The sequence below is a fragment of the Pomacea canaliculata genome, linkage group LG6 (genome assembly GCF_003073045.1).
Source record: "Pomacea canaliculata isolate SZHN2017 linkage group LG6, ASM307304v1, whole genome shotgun sequence".
NCBI classification, from domain to species: Eukaryota; Metazoa; Mollusca; class Gastropoda; order Architaenioglossa; family Ampullariidae; genus Pomacea; species Pomacea canaliculata.
The window spans coordinates 26,880,306-26,907,087 of record NC_037595.1 but is presented as its reverse complement, the minus strand read 5'-3'; the positions used below and the strand labels follow the sequence as shown (position 1 = coordinate 26,907,087).

General features: G+C 38.0%; 3 protein-coding genes across 3 annotated transcripts; all 3 read left to right on the top strand.

The window, feature by feature from the left end:
• The first annotated feature begins 95 nt into the window (after nucleotides 1-95).
• On the top strand, nucleotides 96-2,390 carry LOC112566982 (cytochrome P450 2B4-like). Its single transcript, XM_025243416.1, has 3 exons — nucleotides 96-100; nucleotides 373-776; nucleotides 1,834-2,390. The coding sequence occupies exons 2-3, from the start codon at nucleotides 578-580 to the stop codon at nucleotides 2,388-2,390; spliced, it is 756 nt and encodes a 251-aa protein (XP_025099201.1). The 5' UTR covers nucleotides 96-100; nucleotides 373-577.
• A 1,208-nt stretch (nucleotides 2,391-3,598) lies between these two features.
• On the top strand, nucleotides 3,599-5,480 carry LOC112566981 (cytochrome P450 18a1-like). Its single transcript, XM_025243414.1, has 2 exons — nucleotides 3,599-3,830; nucleotides 4,305-5,480. The coding sequence occupies exons 1-2, from the start codon at nucleotides 3,599-3,601 to the stop codon at nucleotides 4,508-4,510; spliced, it is 438 nt and encodes a 145-aa protein (XP_025099199.1). The 3' UTR covers nucleotides 4,511-5,480.
• A 1,777-nt stretch (nucleotides 5,481-7,257) lies between these two features.
• Nucleotides 7,258-25,240, top strand: LOC112566673 (cytochrome P450 2B4-like). The gene is made up of 6 exons (XM_025242971.1): nucleotides 7,258-7,312; nucleotides 21,215-21,276; nucleotides 21,536-21,896; nucleotides 22,121-22,645; nucleotides 23,112-23,552; nucleotides 24,553-25,240. The coding sequence occupies exons 1-6, from the start codon at nucleotides 7,273-7,275 to the stop codon at nucleotides 24,732-24,734; spliced, it is 1,611 nt and encodes a 536-aa protein (XP_025098756.1). The 5' UTR covers nucleotides 7,258-7,272; the 3' UTR covers nucleotides 24,735-25,240.
• Nucleotides 25,241-26,782: the final 1,542 nt, after the last annotated feature.

Here is a 26,782-nt window from a genome sequence, read left to right as displayed (position 1 = left end):
AAGAGAGGTAAGAGAGGAAGAGTTCAGCGCCTGCTGAGGAAATACGGTCTAAACGACAAAAGTAAATCTTCACCACTACTACACCTCAGCACCAAACGAGGTACAAATGGTGGGAAAAAGAAAGGTAACCTAAATTTTAATGTGAATTTTCCTTTGTCAAAGAGCGGGCGACTTTCAATAGAAACGAAAAACGTGATAAGTCTCTGTGTTGGTCACTTAAATGTGCAGTCAGTCTGCAACAAGGCTGTGGACATTCATGATTTAGTGTTGGATAAGGACTGTCCGTATTTCTAGCTTACTTTTTATTCATATTTGTTTCGTCTTCGTAATTTATTTTCCTTTTTTTCTTTTTTTTTTTTTTTTTTACTTTAGTGACGCAGGATTCATCTACATTTGTCGTTGTAAAAGACAGCTTACAGAGCACCATGACATCTCTACTGGAAATGCTCGACATCAACACAGGCCTTGCTTTAGGCGTTGCGTGTTGTCGTTGTTGTGGTGGTTTCCCGTGAGACGACCTGCAGATGCACCTCCAGGACCTTGGCTGGCTGTACCGCTGCTGGGTCACCTGCTGCTGATGATGAAGAAAGATCCTCGGGAGCAGTTCGCAGCATGGAGACGACAGTACGGTGACGTGTTCAGTCTGTACCTGGGCAGCCAGCTGGTGGTGGTGCTCAACGGCTACAAGGTCATCAAGGACGCGTTGGTAAAAAATCCCAACGCCTTCTCCGACAGGCTTCATACTTATATTAATGACTTAATAACCGACAGCAGAGGCAAGTTGAAATCTAGTTAAAGTTTGAGCTATGAAGTAGTTTTAAAATAGTGGCTCATCATAAAAGTTTCTGAACTGTTTGCGGTATTCAAGCGATAGAACTCCTCAGAATGAACATTTCTAGTCATAATAACGTTCATACTCTCGTATCGTCTAGTAAGTTTACTTATATCAAATGTACATCTTGGTCTAGCGGTCGTGTAGCTGGATGTGACCTTCTCTATTCACCAGCACTAGCTACTGTGTTCGCAGTTTTTGACCCTAACTGTAAATGTATCAATCAATTGTAATGTTGTACTAAATGAATCAATCTGGCAACAGAAATTTTGGGCAGCTTGTGATTTACGAATTGATCAAAGTGAGTTGGTTTTGTCCATTCAATGTGCCAACCGTTTTAATCGTATAAGTTTTCCTTAGTATAAATAAAAATCATATTGCAATATCTCTTTAGCTTTACTGCACAAAGGCAAAATAATGATAATAATTACAGGGAGTCCAAAAACGTTTCCCCCGATTTTATAAGATAAACGAATGTATGTTATAATGAATTTTATTGTATTATGAATGAGAACTAGGAGCACAATGATAACTATGAATGAACCAAAGATACAACAATAATCAATACGAAAGAAACAACGATGCAACAATGATAAAATACTAATGGTTCAAATTGTTCTCCGTTGTGTTCGATACAAGAAACCAATCGTGATGCAACACTGTGAGAAAGCTTTTGGCACAGTTTCACATCGACTGTTTCAAATTTTTCGGTAATAACTTGGCGATCGTCAGAAAAATCTACATTCGTTATCAATAAAAAAAATCCGGAAAAACGTTTTAGACATCCTGTATAATGACTCATAATATATGTATAGAAAAGGCTTTTCTACAGTACCAGCCAGACTTAAAGCGTTATACATATATCCGGACGCTGCCTATGAGAACGATCACACTTCGCATGTACACACATAACAACGATGACAAACATAATAATATTGATAATTTACTGTTCTCCAAAGTAAAAAAAGACATTGTTGTAAGAGAATTTTCATCTTTTACAGGCGTTGTTGACACCTCTGGTCCTGTGTGGAAAGCCCAAAGAAAGGTTGCTATAGAGATTCTACGTGAGCTAGGGATGGGCAAAAACGTCCTGGCGGCAAAGATTGAGGAGGAGGTCAAAGAGTACATCAGGGTCATATCCGAGAGCCAAGGACAGCCGCTGGATCTGGCCCACTTGACCCAAGCTAGCGTGTCCAACAACATGTGTTCTATCGTCTTAGGCAAACGCTTCGAGTATGACGACGATGTCTTTGCAAACAACCTTAGGTTGATAGATGCCATTGTTCGCGATGCTGGGGCGGGTGCCGCAGTATCTTACATACCTTTTCTGCGACACCTGCCTGGAGATTACTTTAAGGTGAACCGCTTAGTGGACAACATGCGACTTGTGATGCAGAAGTTTATGAAACCTTTTGTAGACGAGCACTACCGCAGGTCTGAGGAGGGTTCAGAAGACGACTTTATTGGCGCCTACATCAGAGAAATACATCATCATCGCAACAGTCAGTCAGGATCACCTTACATCAACGGTAAATACACACTCCGCTTGAGTTCATAGAGTAATTTACTGCAGTTAACAGCTAGACATGGTATAAAGGTAGTAACGAAAACAGACATTTTTGTCATATTCAGCGAATTGAAGTCCAAGGTCGGTATAGACGCCTACCAGCAGGAACGCTGGGTAAATTATTTTTGCCTCAGCGAAACCAATGACAGGGGCCTTAGACTCGAATTTATGGAGAACCTTCTACTCACCTTAGCCAATACCATACCACCACCAAACAATCCTTAAAAAATTAAGGTTAATAATTTTGCCCTTGGCAGATGCATTGGTCCATGACAATATATAGCCGATATAAGTAGCAACACGACTGTGTTGGAATGAGCCTGAAGCAAAGTTTTAGAATTAGGTGCTACTTAAATATTTTCCTAATTCACTTTGAGTTTGTGGCTCCGAAATACCTAAATGTCTTCCAGACCAAATCTGGATGTTAATCTGGATGTAAATTCGCCGCACTGAAATCGGAACTATGTTTAATTCTAAGCTAATAAACAAACAACGATACAAATTATTTACTAGACTATGATTAAATTTAAAAACCTGAACGAGGATTGTTAAAAACTGGAGGATACAATAACCTGTACGAAAGCGGACTGTACCAGTATTTTTGTGACCATTTTGTGTCTCTAAGGTGCCATGTGCACTCATCTAATATGAGTTGTCTTTACTTATTACTTCAGATAGGGACTCTAAACTTGATTTCACCACAGTTTTCTTACGTCGCATTAACGTCACAATACTGAGAAAAACTCTTAATTAGATAACACAAACAAGAAAGCTTTGTTTTAAGGACAAACTGGTGATTTTCCATCAAACGGCAATCTTTATCCAAGGGATACCGGGACTGATAAAGATCAGATTTATCTCTCCCCTAACTTCCACAACAGAAGTGTTTATATGTTCAGTTATCTTCCCTGAAACCACGTAAATAAACCGTTATCTTCTAAAATAGCAGTTTACCTGGGTTATTCCTAAAAACACGGGGTAAGTGTACACAATTTCAATTTGCAGATGCTATCCTGAGTTAGTCTTCGACATCTTTTGGAGCTGGACGGAGACGACTCTACAGCTATCCTATGGGCCCTGGTTTCTTCTTACACCCTGACTGCAGGACAGTGCTACGAGGAGATCCACAGAGTTGTCGGCACAGAGCGAGGCCACCATTACAGGATAGACGCAGTTAGTTTACATGGAAGGCTGTCATCATGGGTCTCGTTATGCAACATTACTCTCCACTTAGTGTGCCACATGCCACTTCATGTGACGTGGAGTTTGGCGGATACACGATCCCTAAGGGTACTGTAGTTTTCCCCAACCTGGATTCTGTGATGAGAGATCCGGAGACCTGGGGTGACCCCGACAGATTCCGACCTGAACGTTTCATTGGAGAGGACGGCAAACTGTGGAGACCCGAAGAGTTCATTCCCTTCTCTATGGGTGAGTTACATCTTTTTCTAATCACATTCAATTGTCTTCATCCTATGTTAATACAGGATACGAGCATAAATCCTCGCATACAGTATATTCTACTACACACACACATTCACACCTATATATATATATTGAACAATCAATCCCTTTTGACAAAGATCTGACATGATTATGGTAGATTTAAACTCAATTAAGTTAGGAAAGTTCATGAACCAAGTAAAGATTGCAAAAATACCTTACACAGATAACGTTTACAGCTCTTAAGTTTGAGCTGGTTAAATAACCTGTTTAGTTTCTGCTGATTGATCGCTGTACCACGTGGTTAACCCTCGTGAAACAGTCAAAGAGGTTAAAGGATACTGTTCAGCTGCGTCACGAAAGGTCGTCTGCTGGCGATACACACAAACTTTAATCTTAAACATTTGTTTAAATAAAAATTTTAAGTTGGACCTTAAGTAAGGTTCAAAATTTCTGTTACAGGTCGGCGCGTCTGCTTGGGTGAAACGATTGCTCGAATGGAATTACTTCTTTACATTTCAACAATGGTGCAACACTTTCGATTCCTACCTCCGGAAACTGGGGAGCTGCCATCTTTGCAAGGCCTGCTTGGCATTACACATTCCCCTAAACATTTCAAAGTTCGATCTGTGCCTAGGAAATGTCTGAAAAAGGAAATATCGGAATGAAGTCAGCAATGGAGAGGATGGGAGTATCTGAGGGCAGCGGACATGGCTGCAGTAAATCAGCGTGGGCCAGTCTCAGCGATTTTTTACCTGTTCTTTTTATCTTACACGTAGCAAGCACAGATTGTTGACCCCGGATTGTTGACCGGTTTCGGTGTCAATCAATTGCACTAAAAACATTTTTAAACGGATAGTGGGCCAATATTTTGTTAGATTTCATTTTACTGTCTGATTACAATCATCAGTTTATTTTCCCTCAGTGATCAATGTGTAATTTATCTTCTATAACTATGGAATACTAATACTTTAAAATCATCCTGATGTATATCCTAATCATGACCTAATGTATGTTTGTAGGTCTGTGTGTGACAAATGAATTTTTTTGTGACAAAGATATGTGGAATTGAGGAAAGCTTCCTACAAGATATTTTAAACACTTTGTGGGCAAATATTTGGTTAGATTACTATTACACTATTTTATTTATTGTTTCTAGAGAAATTGTTTAGATATATCTTGTGTCATAAGATTCTTCAAATTTTTTATGTGGCTATACATTGTTTACTATTCTGCTTTTGTTATTTTTGGGATTAAAATATTCTAATTAAATATTCGTCCACCAGTATGACTTAAAACTTATGTAATCTATTGGTCAGTTTTAATTAGAGTAGGTTAATTTTCATGGTTTAATTTTAATGACTATACACCCTTGATTTTTCTGTTTATCTGCTTACAATACACTGTAAACCATGATGAACTATGAATAATGCTACATGAAATTTGTGTTGAGGGGTGACAATGGTCACATTCTCGACCCACACCATGGAGATGTTTTCCTTATTATTTATTTAGATCTTCTTTGCTTCAGGAATATTAAAGGACAAAAACAACTTATGTCAGTAAAATACTGTGGGTTGTTATTCATGTTGAGATAGTTTCAAGCTGGTGTGTACAAATATATGTGCAGTTATTTATACTGTTACTGCCTTGGAGACATATCTTTGATTATTTTGTATGTGTGTGGAATTAATTTTCCTGTGTAATATTTTTATGATTTCTGGATAAATGCTGGACATTTTTTTCTTGCTTTTTGACTAAGACATTTATTCCTTAGCAAATCAATGTTTTCTGATTTTCCTCTTTTGTGTGTGTATGTCTTTTTATTTCCTCATTCCTTAATCTGCTTTTCTTTGTATGTAGTACACAAATCTAAAATTATTAAGTTCACATAAACAAATTTTTAAAAATCCAAGAACAGAATAAGAATTTTAAAGTGTGTCTAAAGTCATTTCGGGACAACCAGGAAAAATGTGTAAAAAAGTATCAATCTCCACCAAACAACAAATACACACACTCACACAACAGCAGACATTGCATTGTAATAATATACTTATGCATGGAACAGTGTGCGCTATGAAGGCCACTAGTATAAAGTGTGCGACTGTATGAAGTAAACAGAGCTGTTTTGTGAAAAAATATATATGTGGACTATATTTAAGGAAAAAATATATTTGTCGACTAGATTGTGTCCAAAGGAGAAAAGTGTGGACAAATCAAGATTCAACATGGATACACGCCCATGGTCCTACAACCATGACATCATAAAAGTTTTTTAAGACTAGTGTTTTTGATTTTTGTGTCATTTTTATGTCATATAAGTGTATATATTTTATTAACGCACTTTGTCTTTTTACCTGAATTATATTTCCTTATTTCTTATATTACATTTCTCTCTTGTATGGATGCAAGTGGTTGAGTTAATAGTTTTCAAAGCTTAACAAAACATTCCATTGCGCGAACAGATTGGTTACAGTCCTTTATCAGATCACAATCACGCTTGGTGAGGTCTGTAGTGAAGAAGGTAACAGGTAGGGTAGGGGGAACTTGAGTGGATAAGCTTGCCCCTATTGTGTGGAAGGAATGTTACAAGTGACGCACATTCAGCTAGGTTATAATGTTTGTTTGTTATCAAAAACTCGTTTTTTTTTACAGGATGGATTGGCATTATCTCTTGACCTCGAATGACTTCTAAATATTTTGACTTCATGACAGACCTGATCGAGACAGACCACGACAATCACGAATATGAAAACCTATTTATTGTTCAAATTTTTAGTTCAGAAAATAGTTAAGGCTAAAAGTATAATTATTCTAATAGTTTTGTTGATAAAAAGCTCACTTTTTTGGGGGAATGGGGAGCAGTATTTATCTAGTGCGCAACACAGCCAGGTGCTGGACCTGGTTACGGTTCGTTGACCCGAAGGCGTTCAGCTAGAGGGGTAAACGAGCACCGCAGTGGTACACCACGAACTAATAATTATCCGTGGGTACACGAATACCGCAGTGGTACACGTGGTCATACCGTCTGCCAAGCTTCCTGTGCGCGGGTCAAAAACTGTAACGCTGCAGGTGTGTCGCCAGGACGATAGAACAAGGTGAAGCACCTGGCCAGGGATCGTCCGAGGCTTACCTTGACAACGATATATTCCACCAATGAAAACTGCGCTACATCGATGCTGCCGAACCGCGAAATTTGTCTGTACACCATGGCTGAAACGAAGGAGAGATGTGCTAATTGCAGCGACATTAAATATTAGTCTTAATTCAGGAGGTTGTCAGGGAGAAGAAGAGGCTTTTGCAGAAAAAGATGAAATAAGGAAGAAATGACGAATTTATGATCATTCACGATTTCAAGTCGTCAAAGCATGCACCAGCGGGCAGGGGTCCACCAGACTGATGGATGGAGAAAGTGATAAATATTTATAAGATGATTTGCGGAGAACTGATGGATGGCATAAACATCGCAGGTTAGTAGTCATTTTGTTTACTTGTGTAGACTTATTTTTTCATGTCTGTGTTATTCGCAGAAAAAGACATACACACAGCTATAGACCTCAGTCTGAACCTAAGATTTAATTCATCTGATTTTAGGAATCTAGCCCATATTCTAACATTTCACTATATATTATTCCACACAGGGATGGGCAAGCTACTTTTAATTTGTAGCCGGCTAGGCTACAGCTACTTTTTTTCAAAATGTAGCCGGCTACACTACAGCTACAATTTTCCAAAAGTAGCCAGCTACTTTTGGGCTACTTTAAAATGTAGCCAGCTTCTTTTGGCTACTTTTAAAGCGTGATGTATAACAATTAGTGTAGCCAGCTGGCTGTAGCAACAATACACAAACATCAAATATACACACAAAACACTATTACTTGCTTTACAAAGTTCTATTATAATAATGAAACGGAGAACTGCGATATACCGACAATTTTATTTAGTGAATCCATAAATGCTTTCATTCATTGCACCTTCCTCCCCGGCCTTTTTCACACAATAAGTACACGTATTTACGATTATATTAAACATTTCTGGATCTTTTTCCTCATCCTGTTTTAGTGACAAAGAAATATATAAGTTTTCCGATAAACATTTGTTTTCTATAACTATTGTTCCCTATTACTTAGAAATGAAAACTAAACAGATGCTTAAGTATCAGGTACCTGTGGAATTTTCAATAAGTTAGGTTTATGTGGTGATGAAAAATGTTCAACCTCTTATCAATACTGTGACAATGAACAACAGACCATTGAAATAAATGAGTTTGCATGGAATATAAGTAAACACTGCTTATCTAAATTTAGGCAAGAAGATCTTAAGGCATTTTTTCTAACACTGACACTGAAAACAAAGAAAGGAACACAAACTGTTTCCAAAAGCTGATAGGGTGAAAGTATAGTCTGGCATACTAGAATAGACTTTAATATATAGTAGGATGTCAAATGTAGCATATAAACACTGAAATATATTTTTCAAAAAATGATCTGATACAAGATATATTTATTTTAAATCTTTAAGCTTGAATTTCTCTGTTTGTCGTCTTTGACATCCAGTCCTAAACTATAAAAACATATTCTCAAGATTGGCTTGTGCTACAGCAGTAAATTTTGCAATTTTGTTTAGACATGCATAAGCTACAAAGTGATGCATTTGAGAATATGGTATAAACATTACTTTTGATAAAATTAACATTTTCTAAATATTTAATTGCCACATTCACACTGAGTCGGGGGGTACCATGTCTGATTTTTTTTTTTTTTTTTTTTTTTTTTTTTTTAAACATTTATTTTACATTAACACATTACATTTACATGACAAAATCATCAAAATCATATTCCTTGAATTATAACGAGCATACATAACAATATCACAAACATTATATAGTGCCAGGCCTTTTTTTCCCCCAACATTTTGTGCAGAACTTTCAATATACTATCTAGTATCTAATAACTAGCCTTCTATTTCACATATATAAACATTTATTTTTCTCCTTATTATTATTTACACATTATTTTATTTATTTTTTGAATATATAAACATTTATTCTTCATTTACCTATTAATCATATGGCATATTCTATGTTTAAGCCATTCACTCCATTGCACTATACCATATATAACAATATAAAAGACATATAAGGTATGTAATGTCAACATGTATGAAAGTCTAGTCACTGCTTAAGTTTTGGTCAACAAGTTTCATATAAGGTAGCCAAAGTTGTACAACTTTTTCTTCTTTCATTTCCAGGCGAGCATTAAAAATTTCATTTTATATCTATATTGCAGTATCTGAATGAATGGTTGCAACTGAGGTGTGGTTTTTTTGAATCTGCAAGAGTATATGTATAATTTAGCAAGGTAGTAAGATTAAATCCAGTAATCATCTGTCTTAAAGTTATTATTGCATCCAAATAAAACCAGGTGTTCACATAATATCATCCTTGTCATAATCCCACATTTATTTGACACATAATTTTGAAAGTTTTGCAGAAATCTTGAACACATTTACATTTCCAAAAAATATGTTGAATGTTTTCTTTTTCAGTTCTACAGTGGTTACAAAAATCATCAATTTCTAGACCCATATTAAAATAAAGCTATTTTTTTGTCCCAGTATTCTATGCAAGGACTCTGATTTGGAGCCATTTTTTAATATCTTTAATCTTGGCTACTTTCCTGAAGATAATGTGCCAATCTACATTTCTATTTAGTCTTGTATCCCATTTTGAGCAACAGTTAGGCACATGTGTATTAGTTACCATGTTATCATAATACAGTCTTGCACCTTTCTGTACAGATTGAATTACACTAAGAGTTTATTTGTATCATAGTCAAGCGGTGATGGATCAGTTGCATCCTCTCTGTCTTGATGCATATATTCCTTTTATGGCTTCTATGCAACCATTTAGAGAGACAAAATTAATGTTTACATCATATATCCTTTTAACATCTTGACATATAGAAAATTACCTCTTTCATCCAGCAGTGTTTAATTAAATATATCCTTTGTCTACCAACTTCTATACAGAAATGGTTTATTTCCCAATCTTAATTTTATTGTTACAAAAAATAGGCTCTGATATAATCTCTTCAATATGTTTACACACAACACTTTCTCCAAATATCTCGTACGCTTTTAAAACATCCTTCCAGAAACTATTTACAGTTACAAAAGAGCCAACTACTGGCCAAGTTTGTCTAGGTAATTTAACATTTTATGTGAGGACATAATAATCATTTTCCAACTATGACTGGGTTTTCTTTATGTTTCGCAACCATGTTAGTTTTAAGGCATTCATATGAGTTCTAACATCCGTATGTCAATCCCCCATTATATACTTTTTTAGTAGACACTTTTCTGCTAATTTTATCCTTTTTTCCACCCCACACAAAATGAAATATAGATTTTTTTGAATGTTGTTAACAATATGATCTGGGGGATTTGGCAGCAATAACCATAAGTGTGTTAATTTGACAAGATTAAGGACTTGAGTATTGCTATTCTTCCTAAATGGAGTTAACTGTCTTTTTCAGCCAAATCTTATACAATGTTCTAATTTCGGCTAGCTTACTATCATAATTTAACTTTATACATGCTTTAGATTATTAGTAAACAAATACCAAGAATTTTGAACTCTCCTGGGTTCCACTGCATCTGTAAATGGGTAAATACTTAGCTGCTGAATTTGCTTTGCTTCCTAGCCATATTGACTTGATTTTTCAGTGTTCAGAACTAAACCAGATATTTTTCGAACAATTTAATGTATTCATTGATTCTTCAAAAAGACTGTCTATCCCCTCTAAAGTCAATTCTGTGTCATCTGCATATTGTACAATTTTTGTTTCGCTTTTTGTATTTTTATACCTTTTATGCATTTTATTTTTTCTAATCATAATAGCTAGAATTTCTACACATAAGATGAATATATAAGGCGAAATTGGTCCCCCTGACGGCATCCTCTTCTAACATAGAACCATTCAGACAATGTGCCATTAACTGACACACTAGACTTGATATTTTGTGTAGAAAGTGCTTATCCACTTACAAAAACTGTGAACTAAAACCAAAAAATTCAAAACTTTCAGCATGAAGCTCCAGCTGATGCTATCGAACGCTTTTTCAAAATCAAGACATACCAACAAACCAGGTTTTTATTTTTTATCCAAATGTTCAATCAAATCGTATATCAGCCTAACATTATCTCCTAAGTATCTCCCGCGGACAAAACCAGATTGGTCTTCATGAATTAGGGATGATAAAACTTTTTTTCATTCTGTTTGCAATGCATGTTGAGCCAATCTTATAACCACATTTAGTAAAGTATTTGGTCTCCAGTTTTTAATTTGGTCTCTAGGTTTATCTACTTTGGGAATGCATATGATTACACCTTCTTTTTGTGTAGAGGATAATTCACCCTTACTAAAACCTTCATTCAGAGATCTAACAATGAAAGGTCCAAGTTGTTTCCAAAAGACCTTAAAAATTCCACAGTGAATCCATCACTCCCTGGGCTTTTCCCATTACCCATATTTTTAACTGCCTGGCTCGCTTCTTCTAAAGTGATATTTCCATCCAACAGATTGAGTTCAAGTTGTGTGAGTTTTGGTATATCCTCTTGGATATTAGTAAAGCTAAAGTCCTGAACAGCTCTCTCTGAGTACAGGTTGGAAAAGAAATCTCGCACTTCTGCTCTTATTTCTTCAGTTTTTCTAATACTTTCCCCATTTTGCTTCTGTAATTTTCCGAATTTGCTTGCTTACATAATTACGTTTTTCCAGTGAACAGAAATAATTACTTACTTTCTCTCCTTCTGCTATCCACTTAGCCCTGGAGCGAATCAGTACACCCTCCATTCTTTTTTCTCTTAAACTAATGAGTTCACTTTTATTCTTTTCAAGTTCAAGGACTTCTTCTTCTTTTAACTTATCTTTAATTTCTAACCGTGTAATTTCTTTTTCTAATATTTTTTCTTTGTCATTATTTCTTTTCTTTTTCTTGCTCGAGTAGGTTATTGTTTTCATTCTAATTTTCATTAGCATAGTATCTAGGAATGTTTGATCAGACACTACAAACTGTATTTCCATAGGGTGAATATTTGCTAAATTCTCCCTGTCATATGGGAACACTGAGTACTCTTCTGTCACTTCTTTAATGACAGTATTTATTTGGGTTAGATAGTCTTTGTCCTTCAGATGTGAAGAGTTTAGCTTCCATAGATTAAATCTCCTTTCCTCTTGTTCTGTAGCTAATGACAAAGTAATCAGTGAATGGTCCGTACGGTAGCCCGGAGTAATATTTGCATCCATAACCAAATTTGAGAGCGAATCTGACATAAGGAAAAAATCTAATCTACTCTGTTGGAATGGTCTTTTCCTACGCCAAGTATATCTTAGTGCTTCTGGGTTTAGTTCACGCCATATGTCTACTAGATCCATATTTGTCATCATCTTATCAACTTGTTCTTGCCCTTTAATATTATTGTTATGTTTGTAATTATGACAGTCAAGTTGAAAGTTTAAAACAATGTTCCAATCTCCTCCAATAACAATATTTTCTACTCCTATCTGTTTAACATATTCTTCTAACTGAGAGTAGAATTTTGGGTCGTCTTTATTTGGCCCATAAACACTACCAATTAAAAACTCTTTCTCTAATGTTTTTATCACTGCCATCACATAATTTCCTCCATTATCTTTATAAACTTTTTTAATTGAAAATTCAAAGTTATTATTAAATAGAATTGCTACCCCCTGGAGGAGAAGTATATGATGCGAATATGCAGGAGTGACCCATTCTGCGGCAATCATTTTTTTCCTGTTTATGTTCGAAATGTGTGTCCTGTAACAGGTAGATTGAATAAGACTTATTCCGTAAGTAATGAAACACATCTCTCCTTTTTCGCATATCCCCTAGTCCCTGACAATTCATTGATGCAAAAGTAAGTTGTAAGTCTGTACTCATATTGGAATGAATAGAAAGGTACAATTAGCAGCAGCTAGAACCAATAGGTACTTAAACCAATATAAGCTCCCTTTTTGTACTTTTTGCTCTGCCTCTACTAACTGTTTCTGCAAACCTGCTCTAAAATTCATATTATAATTAGAAGGTATGAAATAATACAGTGTACAGCAGTGGCTAAATATATTTACCAAAAATGACAGCATATAGTGCAACAAGAATGAAATATGAATATTAGTGAGTAAACTTATATTAAAAAGCATACCATAAAATGTGGGGCAAGCCCAGGCATGACAAAAACCAGCTTGACAAGAACTCAGACAAAAAGCACAAAAAACATAGCAAAAAATATGAACAAAAAATAAACAAACAAGCACAAAGGAAATGTAAGGGAAGGTGACATAAAATAGTCACCATATCTTGCCCTGGGTGATGATCTTATGTTTTTATGTTTTTGGACCCTTATTCAGACCCCACTCCCCCTATATATATAAAAAAAAAAAAAAAAACTCACCCACTAGTAGTAGCTGTTTAAACAATATTACATCAGAAAAAAAAAACAAACAAAACAAACAAAAAAAACAAAAAAAACCAAACAACTACCGCATACATCAATATACATATCCCAACAAACATATTCCTGACAATTTACACAAATTTTTCCTCCACCTTAACCTACCCTATGACCATCTTCACGGATATAAATTTCAAATAGGGGAAGGAAAAACCTGTCTACTTACAAACACTTTCAAGTAGGTGCAGCTATAACTCACCCACATATATTATCTTCGGGGATATAAATTTCAAACAGGGGAAGGAGAAACATGTCCACTCACAAACACTTTCAGGTAGGTAGATTATCCAGATTACGAGAAGACATAAGGGAGGTCACTGATAAGATATTTCTTGTGTAATGTTTTTCCCTGTTGTGTTTGGCTGCTCGGTGTCCTGCCCCTGCGCTGGGCTAAACACACTCGCCCCCGGATCTAGAGATGGCGTCTTAGTTACCGAAGGTGTGGAATGAGTAGTGGGGTCAAAAGTGGAAAAAGCAGTCCCAAGATGCCCCTCTCTTCCGTGTGCAGGTTGCTGATGATGAGGTTTTTTCTCACTCTGTTGTTGTTGCTGTCTTGTCGTCCGTTCCCGATTCTGTTGGAATTTCCTTTCGCTCCCTTCCCGTTGTTGTCGAACTATTTCGTCGTGGCTCATTCCTATCAGCATTTTGTCGATATAACTGACATCACCACCTTTTACCTCCCGCACAGACAGATTCAATAATTTCACAAATAGTTTGCCGCCAGCCGTCGACCATGCGTCTAGGACACCTTCATGCTGCTTTAAACGATTTAGTCTTTGGACATTTAAATGTGTAAGGTCTTCTGTGACAGACATACCTGACCCCTTGAGTCGACTTCTTGCTTTCAGCACTCGGTCTCTGTCTTTACGGGAAATGAACTTCACAATCACTGGTCTTGGTCTCGGTCTGTCTTTGTTTATTTTCCCTACTCTGTGTAACACTGAGATTTTATGAGTGTCGATGTCCGACAGACCAAGTCCTGACTGAACAACCTGAAGCACTTTCTTTTCACACTCCTCCGCTGTTTCATTTCTATTGTCGTCCTGAATTCCATGAATTCTTACTGACTCTCTGCGAGAGTATTGTTCTAGAAGATTTAACTCTTCTTTACGCTGATCCGAGTGAACTGTTAGTTTGTAAATTTCTTCTTTTAATTCCTCTGTTTGTTTTTGCAGAGCTGCGACTGTAGCTTTTAGCACTTCATTTTCCTTTTTGACATCGAAAACTGCGCTTGTTAGCAGCTCTACTTTGTCGTCAATCTGTTTTGCCAGTGACCGATGGCACTCCTCTAACTGTTGTTTCATCTTTTCCGTTGTTTGTTGTAGATTTTCCAGGGGTGTGAGCGATGGTCATACCGGAGGAAGGACGTGTGCGTGACTTCGTCCGATAAAAAATGTGTTTTTTTGGACCCTAAATGAATGTGCAACCTATAAATGACAAAGGATAGTGCACTGATGGATATATATGTGTTATAACCTCGCTTCAGACTTGTTTTTTTATTAAAAAATATGTGATTCGAGAGATATTTGCGGTGTGAAGGTTCGAGATCCGTGCAACATGCGAGGATACAACTGTGCTGACCTGTGATCAACGAAGAAGTTTGTGTTGGACGATAGTGTGGCCTGTGTTTGCAGACGTGATTCTCGGTGCTGTGTTGTTCTTCCTTTCTGTCTCCTAAGAAAGTTAAGCAATGGCTTCGAAAAAGGACACGAAAAGGAAACAAGAATCAAGTGCCGAAGAAAGTTCTTTCAGCACGCCTCAGAAGATGGAAGAGATAGGGAAATCAAGGGACAGTCGTCAGAAGGAGAGAGTGGGAAGCGCAAAAAAGAAAAGTAGACCATCCCAATCACGCGAGAGACAGACTCTCCTAACTCAAACCTTCTCCTCTACAGTCTCGGAAACAACCAACAACCAAATTTTCCATGTCTGATTTTTTATATCTCCTAGAAATCTTGAGATATCAAAACGCCTTATGCATCAGTTTTCTTATCAGTGCCTCTAGTTTACAAAAAACCCTAACCCTTTGGTATATGACTTATGGTATTGTGTAAATTTGTTTTTAAAATGCTTGTACGTTTTGAAACAAAAACGTTGATTAAAGTCACAATTTTCACTTTAGGTACTCAAAAACAGTTTTAAAGTGCTATATTTATGTTATTTTGTTACTCTATATTTAAAAACCCTTAAAGATATTTAAAATATGGATTTTAATTTTTGGAGTGTACCGGTAACCTTAAAACAAATCTACATTCTTTTAGTCCTTCATAGAATTGAATTTGACCAGAACTTTGGCCTCGAAGTTGCTGTCTGTCACCCTAGTGCGCAGCTTTGTCATGATAAGTCCTGCCAGACTGAACAATCTCTCAACCGCAGCACTGCTTGGCAAGACAGTGTTGGTGCGCAAATAAATTTGTTTGACCGTGGGATATTTGTCCAGTTCACTGACATTCTGTGACAATCCAGACATCAGGAAGGTAGTTGTCTCAGGGGTGCCGGTAACTTCTTCATAAATGATGAAGTCTGCCTGTTCGTCTGTGCACTTGGTTGGGGATTGGACTGGCGTGTTGATCAATGCTGCCTCTGCAGTCAAGAGGGATCTGCATTTCTCACGCAGGTTTGGTCCCAGTCCAAATCAACTTGCACCTGAAACAATAATATGCACAATAATTAATGCTTTGTTTAATTTGGTTAAAATTTTTTTCTTATTGTTTTTTAATTAATTTTCTAAAATGTACTGGTTTTTATGTACTTATTTTGATTTGTACGCAAGTGTCAAAAGACCAGTGAGAGTGAATATTATGTTGGGTTTTTTTTTAATCAACATCCCCTCCCCCCCCCCACAAAAGTTTATTTTTTAATTTATTTACGGATATTTGTATAGCGCTTATTCTCGTTTAATCTGAGCTCTAAGCGCTTCACATTCTTCTCATTCTCAAAAAAGCAGTGACACAGAGTAGCTTATAAATGAAGAAAAAATACATTGAAATAACGAAAACTCTCCCTCACCTTGGGTTCGACACAGCTGCAAGCAGGGTGTCTTGGTCCTTATAGGCATCAGCAAATCTGGTCTCCAACCCATTCAGGACAGCAGTAGCCAGGGACCACAGATTTCTAGCTTGGACTTCTGTTGCTCGATGCGGATCTTGAGGGTGTTGAGCTGAGGCAGGAGGTGTCCCAAGCCCACGCACTTCTCGCCCTGCAAGTAGTTGAGGCATCTGGCAAGAGGCCCCATCACCTGCAACAAACAAATAAACAACCAAATGTTGAACCCATTTTGAAAGGGGAAAAAAGGGAAGCAACCACATACCTGTGTGTGTTGACATCTAACCCTGAACCAAGGGGAATAATTTGAAAAATGGTATAGCTTAGCTCAAGGAAAAATTTTGCAATAATACATAAAAAAAAACTTACCATAACAAACTCTTTCATGAAGAGCTGGTCTCTGGGGGTAAACCTTGGGAGGCCAAGGGCATCTGCTAACTTGGTCAGCTGCTCAGCCGTGAGGTCTTGAAGGCATTGGACGGCATCATACGTAGAATTCCAGCGGGTTTGGTTTGGAATGATCATCTGCCGTCCGGTAGCCTCTTGAATGCTCTCTGTTGGACATATTAAAAAAAAAAATAAACAAACACACATTACAAACACACGCACTCAAAACATACAAAATTAATTCTAAAAAAGACTTGGAGGGGGAAGTGAAACAATTTTGTAAGTAAACAAATGAATTACCTGCAGCAGACACAACTCTGGACTGCTTATTCCAGACAGCTTGAGCTTTTGCAAACAGGGATCTGCTGGCAGTTCGGAATGCACCGTGCTGAAGGGCAGCCTCACTGTCCTTGCTTGCGACCAGGTTAAGCGTGTGGGCCGCACAACGCTGGTGAGGGGGCAGTACAACAGATGTTGATTCCCCTGGCAGGAACTCCACAGAAGTGATGTTCTCCTCTTCCTCATCACTGTCTGCGTCTTCTGGTGACTGATCCTGACCAAACACCCTGGAAAACAAAATGCAACGGAAATCATTAAATAATCTGAAGTGCATTTGGCCACATAGAACAAACTACTTTTGTTTTAAAAAAAAATAAAGTGGTAACATAAGAATCTTCACATTGGAAGTACCTCGCCCACAGCCTGCTTGCTCATCCTAGATATATACAGCAGTACAGTAACGTACATAATCATCATAATACATGTACACACCTGAAAGCTTTCACGAAGTTTGATGCGTTGTCCGTCACAATGCGAACAACTTTGTTCTGGATCTTGTACTCTCTCAGGATGGAGTTGAGCTGCGTGGCTAGGACATCATGGGTGTGCGAACCTTTCACTCTTTTGCAGGCCAATGCAAAGGATTTTCTTTCATAGCCTTCCAAAAAATGGCAGGTAACTCCCAAGAATGACCTGAAACACAAGAAAGGAAAAGTAACATTAAAACTTAACCCTAATTTACATTGGCATCAAAATATTCTTTATAGATGAAAAACAAATACCAACTGAAATTAAACATTGAATTAAAAAATTAAAAAAACTTGCCTTCGATGAGCAGTCCAGCAATCTGCAGTGATGCATACATGCTCCACATTCTCCAGTTCACCGATAATTTTCTTCTTCAGCTCAGCCATCTTTTCCTGAAACACAATGCACAATGCAATTTTAGCACATGAAATTTGAGTTCTGTGACCAAGAACAAAAGATATTAATTGTGGATACATCACCCTACTTAAAATAAAACTAGTAAAACAAACAAAAAAGGAAGAAAAAAAATAGTAAAACTTACCTCCAACATTTGGTTCGCCGTTTTCCTGCTCATTAACTGGGTTTCCTGGCCAGTGAGTCTGGACACGAACTTTGAAAACTTCTCATTCTCCAGCATGATGAAGGACAGGTTGCATTCCAACAGGTAATCAAGGACGGCGGAATTGACGTCTGCTTTGCTGACGGTACTCTTGTGTTCCACTTTGAAGAGCTTCGAGACAGAGGGTTGGTCGTCGTCTTCCCTTTTCCGCTTTCGTGACGTTTCCAAGTCTTGAGTCAACTGCCTGGCAAGCAGTGGATGTTTCCTCTAAAATAAACACACGAAAATGAAACAAAATTTTAGAAGTCCATTCACAATCACAGCAAGTTTCTACCAAGCTAATTGTCATATTAAATTACTAGCATAAATATAAAATCCTTCCAGCCACCATACTGTTCAAACGTCTCCATGCTCTTTTCATACAAACAAACCAAAAACACACACACTTTATGACAAAGACTAAATAGATAGTACAGAAACGGTAAAGACAGCAGTTTGATCAGTCGTCGCCCCTGCGGTAATCACGTTGATGCAACCCCTTACCTTTCCACAATCTTTACAACATGTACACTCCTCTATTCCAAAAGCAGACAAGCAAGAACATGAAGAATGAAGATCGATGAAAATCTCAACGAACTTACCTGCAAGTGCGTTCTCAAATTAAACGCCGACGTCTTGTTCGTTGAGTACTTTTTCGTGCACCCATTCTTGCATTTGAAACTATAGCCACATTTTGTGGCTTCGCAAAATGTAAAAAATTTCAAATAAGGCTGGAAATTGATGGGTACGTCCATCTTCGTTTTTCAAATCGCTCCCGGTACTTCCGGTTACTGAGTGTGTCAACACACCGAGCAGTGACAGCAGTGTACGTCTGTCGTCGTCTTGCTGACACGCTAGCTGTCGACGAATGGTCGTGTAACCAACACGTCAAATGGCTACGTAGAGTGGGCTGTCGTACCAGAAATATCACAGAGATGGAATTCCACACTGAAGTTTTCTTTAATTCAGTATCTTTTTCTCAGCAGCTAGCCTAACTTCTCTCTCTCTCCAATTCACAAAGAGGTCCCACACCACTGTCAGTCCTGTTATTTATTCTCCCTCCCCTCGAACATTCTAGCACAGACATTCTATTTCGTCGCAATAAAGACATTTTTGAACATCGCTACATTGTTGAACATCATTTCCTCCCTCGCACAAAGGCATTCTATCTTTTACATTGCTGCCGTGCTGAACATTCTGGAATATAGATGCAAATCTACAACCCAAAGACATTATACTTTGTACACTACTAGAGTGCTACAGTCGTGAAAGTAGCCAACCTGTAGCCAAGCTACAGCTACTTTCTAAAATGTAGCTACGGCTAAAAGCTACTTTTTTTAAATTTGTAGCCGGCTAAGCTACAAGCTACAAAATTTGTAGCCGGCTAAGCTACAAGCTACAAAATTTGTAGCCGGCTACAGTAGCTGTAGCTAGGCTACAGCTACTCCCCATCCCTGATTCCACATAATAAGATAGATGGATAATATTTATCGTTTATAGAAGATAGTTATAATATAAATGTATATGATGTATATATTTCACAGTTTTATGCTAATAAGTGTATGAGCTTCATGAGGACTCATGGTGCAAGGGCCTTGATCGAGTGTTTTTGGTTCAAGCGACTCATCCGTCCACTGTTGTAAACATAACTGATGTATTGTTGGCCTTCGTCATCTAACAGAGCTAGAACAAAAAACTTCTAACCATAAAAATGCAAATAACTTCCTGCTTTATTTCCATATTTGTCATAGGGTGCAAACAGATTTTTAAACACTTGCTTTAAAATGTCTTGGCCGTACAACTTTGGTTTTACCTCTAGTTATAGAATGAATAGTATAGCTACATAAGGCATTCTATAATTTAAAAATGAATAGTATAGCTACATAAGGCATTCTATAATTTAAAAATGAATAGTATAGCTACATAAGGCATTCTATAATTTAAAAATGAATAGTATAGCTACATAAGGCATTCTATAATTTAAAAATGAATAGTATAGCTATATCAAGTATAGTATAGCTGTATGGCATTGCAATATCATATTACTCTCAGATCTTGTTCTTGTTATTTGCTTCATCTTTATGTTTTCTGTATTTGATTTTATTCTTCGTTTAGTCTGGTTGTTTTCTTTTATAGTTCATATGTTGTTTGTTTTCCTGTCCCTCGTATGCTGTCCATGTTTCGTTCTTGTTCTTGAGCGTTAAGAGTGGGAGTATGCGCTTTACAAATTTTGCATTTATTATTATTATAAATGAATTGTATGCTACAGAAGCCATTGTATAATTTTAAAATGAAGAGTATCATATAGAATGTAGAGTCATGTTCCTTCTTCTAACTGGCCGGAGGAGATGGGCTCTCTGTAGTTTTGTCTGGTCAATGTTCAGTGTCTCCTACTGATGTACGAAATCTGTTACTCCGTTTTCCTGTGGTATGGATAGTTCCTCAATACTTGGGATGAGTCAGTGTTTTCCCAACGACATCATCCACTAACGGATTCTGCATCTTGTTCTTCGTTTTGTCATCTTGCTGTGGGCTTTTGACTTGACAGGATCATGAGCCTCCTTGACAGACAGTTTGTAACTGTGGGCCATGCCGTTTTCCATTTTCTGATTTTCTATTTATATACTTTAGAGCATGTTGTGTCCATTACAGTTTGGACCAATGCGTTTCGAAGATGTCGTCTGCTGGTAGTGTGTTGTGCCATCCGACATCTTGCTTCATGTGTTGCTGTTGCTTTCATTTGCTCAGTTCCAATTTTTACACTCTGTTCTCAACTGTGTTCTTCTGAAATGTCTAATCCAAGTACTTCAATGAATATTTCTTTTTACTCCGTTGAATTTTGAAAATCAAGACAGATGTAGGCTCTCCGCCATAGACACAGTAGTCGTCTGCTGAAGTGAAAACACTTGCCAATCTAGCCACTATCTCACAGTTTATCGTGTTCACGTGACATTTACATGTTTGTCGATTAAAATTTTTGCGTTTGACGTTGGCTTTCGCTAGATGATGTCCCGGTGATAACCGCTGAGCTGCTTTACACCTCGCACGAGTCGTCGCCAAAGACCGTAAGCTTACTTTGTGTGTGTGTTTAAGAAACATAATCAGGAGAGAGAGAGAGATAGAGTAAGATGAACAAATTACCAAAAGACACTAAATATTTACACGTTAGACTCAAATATCAGGGTGAAAAATTTACGACCACTTTAGCACCACTACCATCAGTATTATTCATGTTAAAATTGTCTCACCTAAGCTGAAATATTTTCGTAATCTTGTTTGTAATAATTGTTTGACACCTTGAACTGTCCTTTCTCTCTTTCATAGTTAAAATCAAGAACGATGTTAGGAACAGAGCTGTTGCCGGAGTTCCCAAGCGTCTTGTTGTTTGTTCTTCTGGCGTTTTACTCATTGTGGTGGTTGTCAACCCGACGGCCAGTAGGAGTGCCTCCAGGACCCGGCTTGGCTCTTCCGGTGCTGGGTCATCTGCATCTTCTGAGATCCGATCTACGTGAGATATTCGCTGCGTGGCGGCGACAGTACGGTGACGTGTTCAGTCTGTACATGGGCAGCCGCCTGGTGGTGGTGCTCAACGGTTACAATATCATTAAGGACGCGCTGATCAAACACGCCGACATCTTCTCCGACAGGCCATGCATTGACTTCTTTGAAAGCATTCATAGCAAAGGTTAACGATTAATTACATTTTAAGAGTTTTAATTATTATGTTTCTATTTTTGTCTCTGCCTGCCTTTTTTAAATTTTCAATATCACTGATAATGTTAAAAAAAACCAGATTTCGTTATCGTACTGCAGTTATAATAATAGTGTGTAGAATTTACCTCTGCAAACAAAGTGAGTGTTTCAGTTGTGGAGATTTACTGCCAAAAAAAAAAAATCTTTTTTTTTCAGGTATACTCAACAGTTCTGGTCCTCTATGGAAAGCTCAGAGAAAGACGACATTAGAGATTTTACGAGAATTCGGCATGGGCAAGAACATTCTGGCTGAAAAGATCCATGAGGAGGTCAAGCAGTATCTTAAGGCCCTCGCCGAAAAGAAAGGTCAGCCCCAGGACATAACTCAAACGACTGAGATCACCGTGTCTAACAACATCTGCTCCATCGTCTTTGGCAAACGTTTTCATTACGAAGACCCTGTTTTTAAACGATACATGGAAGCTATAGAAGAAACTGTTCTTGCGATAGGTGCGGCGTCACTCGTTCGACACTTAGGTGACCTGCGTTTCATTCCTGGTGATCCGTTTGGAGTCAAAAAGATTTTTGAACACCTTACCATGGTTCTAAACACACTTGTAAAACCCTTTATCGACCAACACATCCAGGACTACGATGAGAAGCCTGTACACGATTTTATCAGCGCTTACCTCAGGGAGATAAGACAAGTGCAGAATAAACCATCGGCTGAGTTTATCAATGGTATGTATAACTGTCTTTGTGTTTCTGTAGACTAAGTAATGAAGTTTATAAACATATTTGAAATTTTAGTCATTCACAAGTTAAAAATACATAAATATTGAGTTTTCAAATAATCCTGAGGCGTTTACAAGGACAGAAATATGTATGAAACCTCATATTCTATGCAAGGTAACCTAACACTACGAGAAGTAGCAGTTAGAACACACATATTGTCATAAATTGTTTATAAGAAAAGACATTTTCTGTCTCTTTTCTTCTTACAAATTCAGGAATTCATTAAAGTACCATTGCTGCCAGTGGCTTTTTGAAGCAGGACTAGTCGAAAAATGTATTATTTTGCTTACTTTACATGTTAAACTATTGTCGAAATAAAATATGTGTCATGAACTACTAATGGATATTAATGTCTAACATTTTGTCACGGACTGGTGATAGGTAATTGCTTCTTAAACCTTTTGTCTAATAGAGGTAAACTTGCAAAAAGTTATTATTGACTTGTTCGCGGCGGGAACGGAGACGACGTCGACAACTATCCGCTGGACCATCGCCTACTTCCTTCACCACCCGGAAGTGCAGGACAAGTGTTACGAGGAGATCCACAGAGTTATCGGGACTGAGCGAGCGCCATCTATACAAGACAGGCCAGACCTTCTCTACCTGGAGGCCACCATGTGGGAGGTCATGCGCTATTCTAGCATCGTTCCTTTTAGCGCTCCACACAGCACCGCGTGTGATGTAGAATTTAGCGGATACAACATCCCAAAGGGCACCTTAATCATGCCCAATCTCTACTCTGTCCTACACGCCCCAGAGACCTGGGGAGATCCCGAAAATTTTCGTCCCGAGAGGTTCATCGGAGAAGATGGCAAACTGCTGCGCTTTGAGGAACTCATTCCATTTTCTATCGGTTAGTGGTTGTGATTTTCTTTTAAAAACAGGGTGGGATTTTAGCTATATATGGGTTAAACACATGACTACCCGTGGATTGGTTGGGTTAGAGGAAGGGAAAACAGAATCCCATAAGCCAGTGTGTGAGTATATAAAAGCAGAGGGAACTAGAGGTTAGCGCCCTAGCGGTTAAAACACTCGCTTGGTACCATTGCAGTGAGCTGCTCAGGGTTCAGATCTCGCTTCGGGACCCTGTATGTATGTGACATGTATTCACAGGTCTGGGTGTTGGGTGTTTTATCCGGGTACTACGGTTTTCTCTCCTTTCCTTCAACCCCAATAAGTCGAAATCACGTCAAGGTGGAGTGGGGAGACTTGGTGTTTTACGCCGTGCCAGCAACTAAAGGTAAATCACCGCAAGGAAGCCAGCCCACCTGAAGGTGGAAGCACTTTAATACAAAATAAACCAAGCGACTAGGCTAGCGCTCTTTTTGTGTGATCCCTTTTTCCAAGTTGGATCCCGGGGAGGGAAGGGAGACAACCAGGAGGTTAATGTGAGATGTTTTAGTAATTGTTCATGGTTAGTATAACTGTATAAATAATCTTGGAAGCTTGCTGTGTCAGGTATGTTGACCTAGAGATTACTGTCTCTATTCTCCTTCTGTCACTCCTTCCCTTCCATATCTCCATTCCTTCTACTCTTGTCTATCCATCCTGTCTATTTTTCTCAGTTAATCGTGGCGCAGCTCATATTACATAGCTTAGAAATTGATATCAACTGGCATAACTACCGGTTAATACTATAAGGTTGTCATTAATTGATAGTAATTTTTTTGTAAATTATGTACATAATATTGACATCCATGACAAATCAAAACAGGGATTTTGATAACTAGGACTTTACAATATATTTTGACTAAATGCGTATCATATTTTTATAACCTTTTGTTTGCTTCTTTCTCCACCCTTTCATGTTTCACCGGTAAGTAATCTTTTATCACTCTGACCGTTTTTTACAGGACGACGAGTGTGTCTGGGTGAAGCGCTGGCAAGAATGGAGCTGTTCTTGTACCTGGCCTCCATGATACAGCGCTTCCGCTTCCTGCCACCGGAAACCGGAGAACTGCCATCTTTGAAGGGAAATCTTGGCGTTGTGGATGTTCCTAAACACTACAAGGTTCGAGCTGTTCCCAGGGAATGACACAGCAGCACGAGAGCCTAACTTGGCAGGAAAAACATCCACAATTACTTTGGAACCAATCAACAAATAAGAGATAGGAATAATAAGTTTATGATAAAAGAAAGGGCTCGGTGGGTGTTAAGAACTACACTGTAACAAAACGAATTTCCTAAATAATAATTTAGTAAATCTGTTTATTGCGTACAAAATGTCAAGTATTAAAAACAATCGTTTTGGGTGAGGACTTATGTATCGATATCAAAGGAATTGGAAGGTGACTTCTTTCAAAGAATTATGTACGATTTTGTCAAACACCACAATAGGGCATCTTTTAATTCACTTCAATTTACCTATGCTTGACTATATTTTAAAACTGATCTAAAATATATTTTTATAAAATATAGTTTCTGTACGTAATAAAAGTATCATTGTTTGTGGATCTTACATTGATAGATAGCATTACTTTGATTTCTGAAATATTTTAAGGAGTAACTTTTGTTCTTGCCTCATTAAAAAATTTAAAATAGTTTGTTATATCTTCCTAATCTGCTTTATTTCCCTTAGCGATTTTACAACCAGTCCAAATCACTGGTGGTGGTGGGGGTGGGGGTGGGGGTGGTGGTGGTGGGGGTGGTGGGTGGGTTGGAAGGGTGGGTGGTTGTGGTGGTGGGTGGGTGGGTGCGTGGTGGTGGTGCCAACACACTCGAAAAAAGGCAGGAACTAGTCAGCAAGTATAGAACCCTTTAATTGTAGGGTCTTCAACAAATGGCCAGGCTATCTCCCCCTTTCCCACATTCTAGTTACGTGAGTGGAAACGACCTGCTGGCCCCGCCAGGTGCGCGCCTCAAACAACAGGCCCACCAGACACCTGCGGTGACAGATTGGGAGCCGACAGTCCTACAGTCGCTCGACAGACTGCCCTCTACAATAACAACGACATGCAGATCTGTCAACGGCCCCGAAGCAAAATAAATAGCTGGAATTAGTACACTACCAGCCGGGATACCTGCCATCCCCCTACATCACCGCAGTTCCCCACATCACATGATTAAAAAACAAAATTTGCGTGGTTTTTTAATTGCTACTCCCCAGACCCCGATAGCATTTTATAAACGTTTACAAAGGGTTTATAAAATGCTTAAGTGCTATTTGGGCCATTCCTCTTACTCACAGAACACCACGTGAGTATTTTAATCTTGACTTTGATGTTATGCTATTCCACAGAACACCATCTGAGTATTTTAATCTCGAGTTGAATACGTTGATTCGCGGAGTATTAAATTTGAGGAACTCTCGTTTAGCATTGGTGGAAAATAATTCAGAAAGCCTAGGTGGCATTTTGTTTGTTTGTATTTTACAGACAAACGAACATTTCTTGAATTTCAGTCTCTGTATCAGTGCAAGACCCATAAAGTCAGGAAATCACTGAACCCTAGTGTTGTTGCACCGACTTGACTCCTTACAAGAGGCCTCATCAAAGCTCCACAAGCGGAGTCCCACTTTGCTGAAGCATAATCTAAATATGGACTATGTAGAAATGTTTTCAAGAGTGAAACACATTCTAGTGTTTAATTCTCGACAGGATAATGTTTTCTTTGCTACAGAGCAGACTCAATATGCTGCACTCACAAACAAACAAATGACAATGCAAAAAAGAATCAAAGCATATACAGATCGTATGCGCACCACTCGCAGTCGAGAGAAAAATAATAATATACACAGACAAAATAATGAGAAAACATACACGGACGCACGCAACACAACATGCAAACGCCAAGTCTATCGTATCAGAAATGGGATAATGAAATATCTAAAGCAGAAAAGCTCCTGACACCCAAGCTTGGGGTGCAGTTAATGATAAAAGAATGTGCAGAGTGTATGTTACTATGCTGCAACTAATAGAATAAATATAACATAAATAACAGCAATATAGGTATTATCACCATCATCATCGTCGTCATCATCATCATCATCATCATCATTATTATTATTTACTTACTGACATCGTGTAAGATTTATTGAGGTTTCAAATATGAAAAGAGGATATATAAATATTTGTTTCCAATGCA

Coding starts and splice junctions, on each gene's coding strand:
- LOC112566982 (XM_025243416.1), top strand. CDS start 578: ATGATGAAGAAAGATCCTCGGGAGCAGTTCGCAGCATGGAGACGACAG. Junction 777..1,833: donor CTTAATAACCGACAGCAGAG/GCAAGTTGAAAT, acceptor CATCTTTTACAG/GCGTTGTTGACACCTCTGGT.
- LOC112566981 (XM_025243414.1), top strand. CDS start 3,599: ATGGGTCTCGTTATGCAACATTACTCTCCACTTAGTGTGCCACATGCC. Junction 3,831..4,304: donor GTTCATTCCCTTCTCTATGG/GTGAGTTACATC, acceptor TTTCTGTTACAG/GTCGGCGCGTCTGCTTGGGT.
- LOC112566673 (XM_025242971.1), top strand. CDS start 7,273: ATGATTTGCGGAGAACTGATGGATGGCATAAACATCGCAG. Junction 7,313..21,214: donor GGATGGCATAAACATCGCAG/GTTAGTAGTCAT, acceptor GGCTTTCGCTAG/ATGATGTCCCGGTGATAACC. Junction 22,646..23,111: donor ATCGGCTGAGTTTATCAATG/GTATGTATAACT, acceptor TTTGTCTAATAG/AGGTAAACTTGCAAAAAGTT.